Source organism: Halyomorpha halys, unplaced genomic scaffold, assembly GCF_000696795.3.
Source record: "Halyomorpha halys isolate HHAL.00 unplaced genomic scaffold, Hhal_1.1 Scaffold770.1, whole genome shotgun sequence".
Classification (NCBI taxonomy): Eukaryota; Metazoa; Arthropoda; class Insecta; order Hemiptera; family Pentatomidae; genus Halyomorpha; species Halyomorpha halys.
The window spans coordinates 134,064-146,672 of NW_027107091.1; the positions used below are offsets into that span (position 1 = coordinate 134,064).

Sequence of the window (12,609 nt, forward strand, 5' to 3'; positions counted from 1 at the left end):
TCCAATTTTTTATTTTAATATTACTTGCGTTCAGAATGAATGTATCACGAATAGAAAGTTTGAATTAATGAAGAATTTGTACTATACTGCCTATTTTTTAAAATTTTATTTATTTATTTTTATCACATTGATATCTGCCTCTAGGAATCAATTTTTTTTCCCTTTTTTTTGTATCACTTATTCATTTATGATAGTATTCATTGAAGTGTTAGTTATCACTATTTTATTTCATAGTGTATATTTTTTTTCAGGTGCTAATTTGGGTCGAAGCAGTAGCAGTAGTAGCGATCGCAAGGGCCATACCAGTCTCTTCGGAAGCAGTTCTCTTCATCATCCTCTTGCCTTGGCCCCGCAGAATTCTTTAGAAGCCTTAAGAGCCCATGCCCAAGCTGCGGCTATACAGTCCTCTTTACCTTCATCACATGGTAATTAATATTATTTATTAAACTTTATAATTTTTTGAACAAAGTCTTATTAAAAAATTAATGTAAAGACATCCCCATGTATTCAGTTTAACCAGAGTTGCTAATATTCTATGTTTGAGAAAAGAAAATTAGTGTATTTCTTTATAGTTTATTTTGTTTTATTTAGTTTGTTTCTGTTTAGGTCAGTTAACCCATTCGAGACCAATTTCAAATCGTGTGTGCAATAATAATAATGAGCATTTATCAGTTATGCTGAGTAAAGTAGTCGTCAAGATAAGACTTTTTAAAATAATAGCATCTGTAAAGTGTAGCAAAGGAAATTTGGCATTAGTTATTATTGGTCATTATTGAAAGCAAAATAACCATTTTATATTATCTAACTATTTTTGAAATAAATATTTATTATATTGGAAGAAGATTTTAAAAGTGAAATATTACTTAAATATTTATTTTGCTGTGATGGAGATTGTATGTTATTATTAATTGTTGAACGCGATGGATTTTTTATAGTAGATTTCAGGATTATTGATTGTTAGGTTGAAGTTAATCGTAATTAAAAAAAAAAAAAAAAACTGAGTAAAGTTTTCATTGCAAGTAGACCTTTTTTTCCCATACATTGTATCGACGGTATACATTATATGTACGATAGACTTGATGTGCGTAACAAAAAAAAAGGGATAATTAATAGGATTACAGATATTCAAAATATGAAATAAATTTGACTTTAAAAAAGATTGTTCTGTTTTCTAATAGATAATAAATAATAAAACATCGATATTTCCACAGTCTCCTAGATTTTCAGCTCTTTTGCACTGCCTTACAATGATCATCCCGTATTAATTATTATTTATCATCCAATTTACTATTTTGCTTTGTATTTCATTCTATCTTCCAATTTTCTGTTGTTTATCTTTATCTCACAGTTTACAACATAAATCACACTAAATATTAAATGTTTTCTTGTCCTTCATTTTTAATTCTAGGTTTTTAGACAACTATGCCATCTTTTTTAATTTCATGTGGACATTACACCACCAACATATAGATTTTACAGTTCAACTGTTAGTTACTGTTTTTAATGTATATAATCTTCTGTAATGATGGTTTAATTTGCATCAGTTCTGCTGCTTTAGGAAGAAGAAGAAGACAACTAAATTTGACTTTGAAAAAAATTGTTCTGTTTTTCCAAAAGATAATAAATTATAAAATATTGACTTTTCTCTGCCTCCGGGAGTTTTGTACTTTTTTGCGCCACCTTCTACCACTCTCAGGCTAAATATATCTGTTGTCTTCTCATGTCCAGCTTCCCTTGAGCCCTGTTCGCTCTTAAAGTCTGATCCTTATAGGTCGATTTTTCTTAAGGGAAACTTTAAGAAAACCTCTAATGATTTTTTAGTTTATTTTTGAGCAGTTTATAATAATCTCGTGAAATAGTCTAGAAACCACATCAATTAGTGAATTAATAATCCTGCTAAGTTTAGGGTCTTAGTAAATATCTGATAGTTTTTGATTTTATAATATTAATTACGAGGAGAAGATGGTTGGGGGTGCGGTCAAAGAGAAACACAAGTTGTATTAACCTATTTTATTGTGCCAACGTTTCGGCTAGAGTTTCTAGCCTTCTTCAGGGCTAAAAACAGAACAAGATAACAACCACAGTAAGTATAGAAAATAAAAAAGAAAGTATAAACAGAATAACATAAAATGAATAATTTTACAAAATATAATTAATAAAATGAAGTGATGAGAGAAGCAGGAAATAAAGTGTATACATAGGTAATTGAAAAAGTGGGTTAAATAACATAATTAAAGAAATGAAATAAAAATGAAGTTATAAAATGCAAAGAAGTATGAACATTTTGAACAGTATGAAAAATTTTTTAATTCAGAGTTTGGCCGTCATTGGCGCAATATCCATTAGGCGTTTGATTTTCCAGCTAACAGGTTCGTTTTATTCTTTCCCCTTTCTTTATTTTATCACCCCTTCTTTTCTCCATTTTCCTTACCCACGTTATAAGTTATGTTCACTATATTATTATTGGTGTTTAAAAAAAAAAAAATTTTTATTTTTATTTTTTTCTCTTCATTTCTTATGGTATACTTTATTTATATATTGCCTCTTTATCAATTATTATTGTTACATATATTTTCTTCCTCTCAATTTTCTTTTTCTTTCCATATTTCAATTTTTAAATTATTAATAACTAATACTAATACGTTCATACTTCTTTGCATTATATAACTTCATTTTTATTTAATTTCCTTAATTATGTTATTTTACCCACTTTTTCAATTACCTATGTATACATTTTATTTCCTGCTTCTCTCATCACTTCATTTTATTAATTATATTTTGTAAAATTATTCATTTCATGTTATTATGTTTATACTTTCTTTTTTATTTTCTATACTTACTTTGGTTGTTATCTTGTTCTGTTTTTAGCCCTGAAGAAGGCTAGAAACTCTAGCCGAAACGTTAGCACAATAAAATAGGTTAATACAAGTTATTTGTGTTACTCTTTGACCGCACCCCCAACCATCTTCTCCTCATATGTCATCCACGGTCAACTGTCTCTCATAATTATTATATTAATTGTTATGAGCTTCATAAAAAGTTGTGTATTATACTCTTTAATTTTTTTTTCTTTATTTCATGCTAATTTTATAATTAAATTACTAGGTACACCTCCCGGCTATACAGGGTCCTCTGATTTACTGAAATCAGAACCGATTACAGTTTCAAGTGACGAGGCTGGAGGGAATGGTGATGATGAAGAAGTACCTTCTCCTCCCCATCATGTGCCTCGTGGGCCAAGTCCAGAGCCTAAAATCGAAGACACCGAGTGTCATAGATCTCAAAGTGCAATGTAAGTGTAATTCTATTTTCAAATTCTTTCTATTAATACTATTGTGTCTATATACTATTTATATATATATTTTTTCATCAATTATTTAATTTACAATTCTATTTATATTTTAAGAAATTGTTTTACTTCTATAGTAACCTCTAAAAAAAAAAAAAAAACTAATGACAAATTTTGGTCTCAATTATTGATAAAGAAGTACAATTGATCACAAAGATGGTGATGAGGTCAGAATCATACATTAAGGGTTACGTCCCTAGTTTACAGAGGCTGCGTGTGTCCTAGGAGGCTCTCCAGTTGATCCTTGGCTAAGTATTAAGTTTCTTATATGGCCACTTACAGTAAAGACACATCACACTCATATAGTTACTCTTAAAAAACAATTATATTGTAATGATGTTACCTAGTCGATTGATTAAAATTGAAATTATTGATGAATTAAAACAGATGTTTTTGGACAGTATGTAAAAAAAAGAAGAGTAATTCGAGGTTAGTTTTTTATTACTTTTAAAATAAAAGTTCAAATTATCAACTTATTCCAAAGATTTTATTATTAAACAATCCAATCAAATATCATGTTTTTAAATAAGAGAAAATATAATTCTTAAACATATTGTCGTGTGTTACCCGGGCCAAGAAATGAACCACAAAGAACAGAAACAAAAACATTTTTTTTATTGCAAAGGAACAAAAAACTCACAACACTTACTAAAAGTAATAAAAAACTAACCTCGAGTAGTTTTTTATTACTTTTAGTAAGTGTTGTGAGTTTTTTGTTCCTTTGCAATAAAAAAAAATGTTTTTGTTTTTGTTCTTTGTGGTTCATTTCTTGGCCTGGGTAACACACGACAATATGTTTAAGAATTATATTTTCTCTTATTTAAAAACATGATATTTGATTGGATTGTTTAATAATAAAATCTTTGGAATAATTTGATAATTTGAACTTTTATTTTAAAAGTTCTTAGGAATAAGATGGCTAAAAAATGTTGAAATAAATGCACCAAGTAAATATAATTATGTGATAGTATCAACTGGAGACTAGTAATGTTGTGCTCAAAAGATTAAAGCTTACAAATCACCGTAATGGTAATCAATACTGAACCAACGTTTAAACATGATTGGAGTAGACATAAATACAGATGAGAAGATAGTATTGAATCCGACATTGTAAATTTCAGTTTTGATGGGCTTCAGCGGAGAGAGGAGACAGAGTTATGCATACAAAAGTTATTAAGGTAACTCAGCACTGAGCTCATTGGTGAAATCATAAATAATTCAATATTATGGTATTTACTGGGCATTTTCAAATGTGTGTCGGAGAATCCTCCTTTCAAATCTGAGGAGGATGTTTCTAGAGCTTTGGTTGGGGTTAACTGAGTATTGACCTCATGAGTGTCTTATAGATTCTTATTTTGGCTTGCTAAAAATAAAAGTAGCTCCCATTAATGATTGTAAATCTCCTGGCTACCTCACAGTCAATGTAGATTTACATATTTTGAATAGATTTACATAAAAGATGATTTAGGGCTTAATCAGAAATGATTACCAATTCATTCACTCACTTTTGAATTTGAAAATAAGGCAGTAGGACACAAGTTCAGCAAAGAAAGAATTTTGAGTTACGGCAACTCATCAGTACAAACTAAAATAAGCTGTTACAGGAAAAGCTAAAAAATCTCATTTATTCGAAAGCACCAATGTGAAAAATATTCTTCACTTTATAATAATATATTTGTGGCATGTAGCTTCAAAACCAGCTCCATTTTAGAATATTTTCCATCCACATTTAGAGTATTTTCAGAAAAACGAAAAAAAATTCACATTGACATGCTGATAAGTTTTTAGAATTTTTTTTTACTTGTATTGAAAGAACTACTAACGTCCATGATTATTTCAGGGTTGTTTCACTACTTTAATAATTTTAGGTTTCTGGAAATTTAAAGCTAAATTTTGGATTGAGCTGGTTTTAAACAAACTAGATTATTAACCATTTTCAATGCAGTACACTGAATTGAAAATATTTATATGAGCCAACGTTCCCCATTTTGCAGGGCTTTGTCAGTGCTAAAAAAAGATACAAGCAACTAAAATAATGTTACCAAGTAAGAAAATAGATAACATGAAATAAAAGTAAACTAAGGTGTGGCTAAAAATTATTTAAAATATGTGACAATTTATATAAAAATGAGCAAAGTAAATTAAAGAAAGTAAAAATAAGATGTACATTGAAAAGTATTTTTAAACAAGAATTACAAAATGTATTAGATTATTAATAAAAACAGAAATTATAAAAAATAAAAAAGTAGATAAAAGAGAAATATAAAAATATAGTACACACTAAAAGAAGGGAAATAATGGAAACAAGAAAAAAATAAAGTTCAAGAAATACGGAAAATAATGAACGCAATATGACAAAATTATTTGTCATCTTTATTATTACTTGAGATGTTTGTCTCAAAATTGGCTCAAACATTTTCATAAATTTTGGATGAAGCCGCAAAGCATTTTTTTTTTACTGCATTGAAAATTAATTGCATTTTATAAATATTTATATGCCAGTTCTGTAAAGTTGGCATAGTGTAAGATATACCACTATTCAAGATAGGCACAGATTATTTGTCACACTCACTGTTTCTTTAACAGCTTCATAAAAAAAATTTATATTTAGAACATTCATTTTGCTGGAAAAAGCAGCACTACCATTACTCCACCACCCCAATTGTGAATTTTCCTTTTTCTAAGATCACACTGGTAGTAATTAAAACCATATGGACCATCAATGTTAATTTTTTTTTTTATAGCTAAAAATAATTCTTGACCATTTTTTGCTACCTTGAACATATTATTTAGCAAACTGCAGTCGTTGCAGCAAATGATGTTTTTTGAGCTGTTTTTCTCATAACCTTACAAAATTTTATTCAATTATCCATTTCCTCACCACTTCTCTCAAAACCACTCGTTTCACATGATTAGACAAATTTGTAGGTCTTTCATCTCTTTTCTTTTTCCCATAATTGTTTGGATGGAAATTTAAAAAGTTTTTTATTACACCTGGGGAGCAGTTGATCTCACAAACCACCTCTTCTGAGGTCCATTATCATTTCCTACTCAATTTCTATGAGTTGAGTTCAATGTGGCATTATTTAAAAAAAAAATACTAATTCACACAAAGGTATACAGTATAAAAAACGAACAATATAATCTCTCTTCAACAGTAGGAAGAAAACTGAGGTGGTCAATCTATCCATCAATTCACCTGACAATAGAAAAAAGAAACATTGAGTTTATACTTATTCACAGCATAAACAAGCTTTCTTTACAAAATCTGATGTTCATAAATTATTAAACTATTTAAAGGCCATTTAAAGCTTCTTGTCAATCTAATAAGACAAAAAGAAGTCTGAAAACATTATTGTGCTATGCTTTTAAATTTTATAAATACTACAATTTTATATGTTCGGTCTATATGTTTGCAAAGGACTGTAAGTACGAAAACTGTTGCCTGTGCAACTAAGTATATGACTTTGTTTTAGTTATTTTTAGCTCTTTGTATTATGAATGTTTTTTTATATCGATTGAACAATTTGTTTTAGGTATATACTTCATTACGTATGTCAGCAGTTCCAATATAAATCCAACATTAACTAAACTATGTAAATTAAACAAATTATTTATTAATAATAGGATTCTAGTGATTATTCACATTCAATTTAAGTTAAAAATGTCTGTGGGGCTTGATTTAATGTCTTCTTAACGTCATCTTATCTTGACTTGAATTGATAACTTGACTTCAATTGTTTCTATCAAATAATCAAAAACTTTTGTATTTTTATTTTAGATTTTTACGCCATTGGAATCGTGGCGATTTCAATTCCTGCTGTAGGACTGATTTAACATTCAAACCTGTTCCTGAATCTAAACTAGCTAGGAAAAGAGAAGAAAGACTACGCAAGCAAGCTGAGAAGGAAAGGGAAGAGAGAGAAAAAGTACAAGCTGTAAGTAATGTGAAAATTACAAAATAAATTTTTATTCTTCCTTCTTTTTATGAAAATTTTATAACAAAAAGAAATCTTTGAATTAGTCTCTACAATGTCATTTAATTACGATTTGACTTTTAAGCTGTTTTCACTGTTTTTAAATATTTGTGATATAAATATTTTTCATAATTAACTGGATCTGAATACTAATCCATTATTCTGATCTCAAAAGTAATTTTTCTTTTGTAGTTTAATTTGTATATTATCGTAGATACAGTTCCTTGAAGATGAGATCTTAATTATTATAAAAACAATTTCTGTAATGCTCTGAAGCCTTTGCTGGTTAATACTGTAATTGATTTACTCATATCGTAATTATTTATCAACCTTTGTGGTAATAAAAATTACTTCTTGGTTTCAGAGGAAAATAGCTACGCCTGAAAAGCCTGAAACATCAAAACCTCCGTCAAGAGGATCTCTCGAACCTCTCTCATCTCCTTATGACAGATTTAATCCTCGAACCAATTATCCAGACTCTCCTTCTCTGAGGCAATTGAGGTGTGAACATTGTCATTTTTTTTTCTTTGTAGTTTTCATCAAAATATTTTGGAAAAGAAATTAATCATAAACTCAGTTTAGGATGTAAGAAATTGCATAATAGAATGAATTAAAAAAAAAAAAAATAATAATAATAGAATTTATGAAACTTCAAAAAAGAAAAAAGGGGAAGAAAATTTAAGCAAAAGTAATCAACGTCTGCTTGTAAACATAATTATTGCAATGTTTTTACCTGGCTAAGGTGAAGACAAAAGAAAGGTATTGTGTTTAGGAATATCTCATAACCTGCGCACTTGCAGGTTTGTAATGAATTTTGAGCTAAAGGCTCAACTGATTTTCAAGTTTGATGGCTCAAATTATTCAATGAGATCTTGTGATTATTTTGTAACAATTTAGAGTTCAAAAGTAATATCCTGTGAGTGTTTTGGAATAATTTGAGCTCAATATACTAACTTTTTTTTAAATTATATTTCATAATATCATTAAATGATGGTGACACTGTTGTGAGAAACATCATTGTACATCTGAATCTATTCACTATTTTACTTAAGGGTCTCACTTAGTCAACTACTAACCAAAATAGATTGTAACAATAATATCGACACGTTTTCTATATATACTATGCTCAGTATTATTGGATTGAATTTATGTTGATATATTTAGTGAGTGACTCCTAGACATTTGTTTCATTAAATTATGATGATTTGGTGATGCTGATAATGAACTAGGATCAATCATAGCCATGGTTTTGGTATAAATTGGACATTAAATATTTGAGTAAACATTACAAAATTTTTTGTCAAGGCCGAGATATTTAAAATATTCAATATATAATTTTATATTGCACACATGGTGTTTAATCCGCTTCTTGTAATAAAAATATTCTGAGGAGAGAGCTGCACAAACAGTGTACAATCATCTTATTTGGGTGAATGGGGTGATTTCCATAGTAAACAAGTTTTTAAAATTAAACAATATAATGAAAAAAAAATTCTCTCCTGCAGACCGTGTTCAATGAAAAAAATAGATACAAACATTATAGAATTGACAGAACATTAAAATAAAAAACATTTCAAAACAATTTTTAAGTATATAAACCATGAATAATAAATAATAAAAAATAAATAATAATAATATAAGGAAGTATACATGTATGTGGACTAGAAACTAATTACTAATAAATACAGTCAGGTGTGATGAAGTTATAAGTACAGATCTAGACTAATAAATTGTTGAAAAATACTCGTTAGAAATAGTTGTAAGTATGCTAAAGAGGTAAGTGTAAAAGGTATAACAGATAGGTGAAGTAAATATGGCATAGTTGAGGTATAGTAAAATATTAATAAAAATAATAAATAAACATAGAGGGAAGTATCCGTCACATTGAAACAAAGATGACAACTGAGGCGGTTGAGAAACGGAACGTTAGGCAGAAACTTTCCTCACTTCTTTCACTAACCCTTAGGAAATGTAAGATTTTTTTATAATATATACATAGGTAAACATCTAATCTCGTGGCTAATATCGTAGTAAGTAAATATATGAGATATATTGTGTTTTGATACCTGGACTATCTTCCTATTATTTTTATAACATTTATTTTGTTGTAACTGACATTTTTTGTAAAGAAATCAATAATCTGAAATGTTTGTATCTTGTTTTATTCATTTAGCCCTGACAAAGCCCTGCAAAGTGGGCAAAACGTTGGTTAATAAGAAATAGTGTTCTTTTACTATTTTGATACCCTTACTGACTGCCACCTGAACTATCTTCCTACATTCTGCTTCATTCGGTCAACTATCGTCTTCGAATAAAAATAGATGTTACATTTAAAATGTTTTATTCTACTGATATTTCTGGTCTTTATTTGTAGTGAATACGCAAGGCCTCATGGCGGTTTTTCTCCTGTAACTCTCCAGAGATCAGCTGCCCTGGGTCTTCCTCCTCAGTGCATTGACCCCATGCTTCATTACCAAATGTACGCCTCAGCTGGTGCAAGAGAAAGGTAAGTTATAATACCAAAAGTTCTGTGTTAGCACCAGAAATTTTGATAACCTTTTGGACGAATAATAGTATAAAAAAGTTCATACCAATTTAGTAAAAATCAAACCAGTTTTGTGTTAACCGAAAGAGTGGTATTTAATTAAAATACTGAACCGATTTTGTATCTTCATATCAGATTTGATGTGGTCTCGTTTCAATCTAATTAAATTGTGTGGGAACTTGACTTCCATCATATATTAGGGGTATTCATAATGTTGTGTTAAATGTAAAATGTTTTACCATGTTAAATATTATAAGTTTAGAATTGTGAGCAGTCCTATTTAAAGTCATGTTAAATCTTAAATGTATGAGAGCTCCTAGTGGATTTTCTGAGCAACTTGTTTTATAACCTCCGTCCAAAACTTCATGTTATTGTTTAATTCTAAGTTTTGATTAAATTAATTTATTACAACATGCCTAAAGTGAGTGAAAAGTGGATGTTGGGGGCACTGAATGTCTTGTTGATATTCTAACTTGTAAGGAAGGGAAACAAGATTTGGTAATTGACAACTGTCTTAACATTATTAGTATTTCCATGCTTTGCTTTATTCGTTTTAAAAACACCCAACACAAACTATGAGCAAGTAACCTAACACAATAAACAAAATGGTGACAAGCTTAGCTGGTCTGTTGCATGACCTCATTTAACAGACTCTCAACCATTTTATATTTTATATAGTTTTAACATAAAAGAAGGAAATATTTCTCCATTTTTACATAAGTTTTTCCATTTAACACGCTTTAACATGTAAACTAAAGATCATGAATATCCCTATTTTATTACTTTAATCTATGGTTGGGTGCACTTTAAATCATACCTTGATAGTGTTATGATTTTAAAAATTTTAGCTGATCTGTTAGATCAAAAATGTCTGCATAAATCTAAGGAAAAAAATTTCAATAACTGAAATTTTCGCTGAAAAGTGGTTACACCTGTGTTTTAATTGGTAAATAAAAAAATTATGATGAAAAATGAATAAAAATTCAGGAAATAAAACATACGTATGTAATCGGAGTGCTATTTATTCAGTAGATTTAAATGTAATTATTTAATGGCAAAAATGGTCTGGTGAAATTTTAATCCATATCTATACTTGAGGGCTGGAGGATGAGGAAGTTACTAGGGCTTCTACCCTTTTTTGGGAAATCCTGTCCTTGGTCATACAACAAAAAAATAGGTACATGATCACAAATAATAGTTGGGTCGTTTAAGTAATGAAGTATATGTTGGAAGTCTAGTTGCCATAAATAAGAAAATTAGGACTGATTTTTTTTTTATTCAGTTAAGGAAAATCAAGCTGTAAACCATGGAAAAATTTGAAAAGTTCTTAGGTGCTTCTCAAAATCATTTTAGGAACAAGATCAAGTAATCAAAAATGTATAGACAAAAATACCTACCTTATTATTTTTTCTTTCATCTGGTCTCTTATCAATGTGATGATAAATAAATTTGATTTGTGTCACTAAACCATTTCTTCAGTAGAGAAGGAAGGATGAATGGGTCCTAGGGAATTGGATACTAAAAAAAAAATTGCTGCAGTCCCCTAGTTTCGTATAGATTAGTGGGTTCTTGTTGAAGTTAACGCTGTATTTGTGGTTTAAAAAAAAAACTGAAGACCAGAGAAGACGAAAATTATGAACAAATTGTTTTTTATTTTTCTGTTGCTACTAAAATCCATATTTTATGATTTCTCAAGGTGCTAATAATGAGTATAAACTTTACATTTTATAGGATCCAACAATTTAACAAAAGATAACAAAGCTGTGATGTAATCTAGGCTTTTCCCATTCTAATTGGATATATTTTTTCACCTTTAGTTGTTCATAAAATTGTGTAATATTATATATTTATTCATTGTTTCTTATTACCAGCAACGGGAACTGGTTATTTTTTGTTTTAAATAAACAAAATTAATAAATGAGGAGAAGATGGTTGGGGGTGCGGTCAGTGAAGAACACAAATAAATAAAAACTTAAATATTAGTGCCAACATTTCGGCCAGAATTTATAGCCTTCATCAGGGTTTAAAACAAACAACTAGATAATAACCAGTGAATAAAATGATATATAGAATAATTAGAAAATAACTAACATTATGGAGCATAAATAGTGTTAACAGACATGAATAGTTTAAGTATTATAAGAAGATCTTTATCTAATATAGTTAGTAAATATATGTACAAAATGAAATTTATTAAAAATAAACTGATGAAAGGATTGAGAAATAAAACTTATATATAGGTAATTAAATATGTAAGTAAAATAACAGGATTAAGGAAATAAAAATATAAAGATATATAATACAAAAGAAACAAAGAAATATGAATATTTAATTAAATAATAATTTTAAATTAAAGTTATGGAAAAAAGAGAAATAAATATATGTAATTAATGAAATATATAAGTGTAATACTAGAATAAAGAAACAAAACACAAAGTTAAGCAAGACTATAAAATATTATAATAATATTAATTAATATTCAATAGTAATAGTAAATAATTTATTCATATTCTTTACTTAATTAACTTGTTTTAGTACTTGAACTTTTTATGTCTTTTAACACTATTTATGTATCCATAATATTAGTTATTTTCTCATTATTCTATATATCCTTTTATTTATTGGTTGTTAGCTTGTTTTATGTTCTAAGCCCTGATGAAGGCTTCGAAATTTTGCTCGATCATTATACTTTCCCTTCCTATATATTACATATATAGGTAAGTGAAAGTAAGAATTAA

At 28.4% G+C, this 12,609-nt stretch overlaps 1 protein-coding gene across 11 annotated transcripts in view; it reads left to right on the forward strand.

Annotated features, from left to right (window-relative positions):
* The window catches only part of Gug (Grunge), a 65,599-nt gene that overhangs the window by 35,344 nt on the left and 17,646 nt on the right, over positions 1–12,609 (forward strand). For all 11 annotated transcript variants that reach the window (XR_010842877.1, XM_014429171.3, XM_014429168.3 and 8 more), the window contains 5 exons: positions 252–425; positions 3,106–3,292; positions 7,131–7,287; positions 7,691–7,827; positions 9,701–9,832. Coding sequence is in view for 10 of the 11 variants with exons in the window: in XM_014429171.3 (XP_014284657.1) it covers positions 252–425; positions 3,106–3,292; positions 7,131–7,287; positions 7,691–7,827; positions 9,701–9,832 (787 nt within the window). In the remaining variant the exon portion in view is untranslated. The remainder of the gene's footprint in view (positions 1–251; positions 426–3,105; positions 3,293–7,130; positions 7,288–7,690; positions 7,828–9,700; positions 9,833–12,609) is intronic.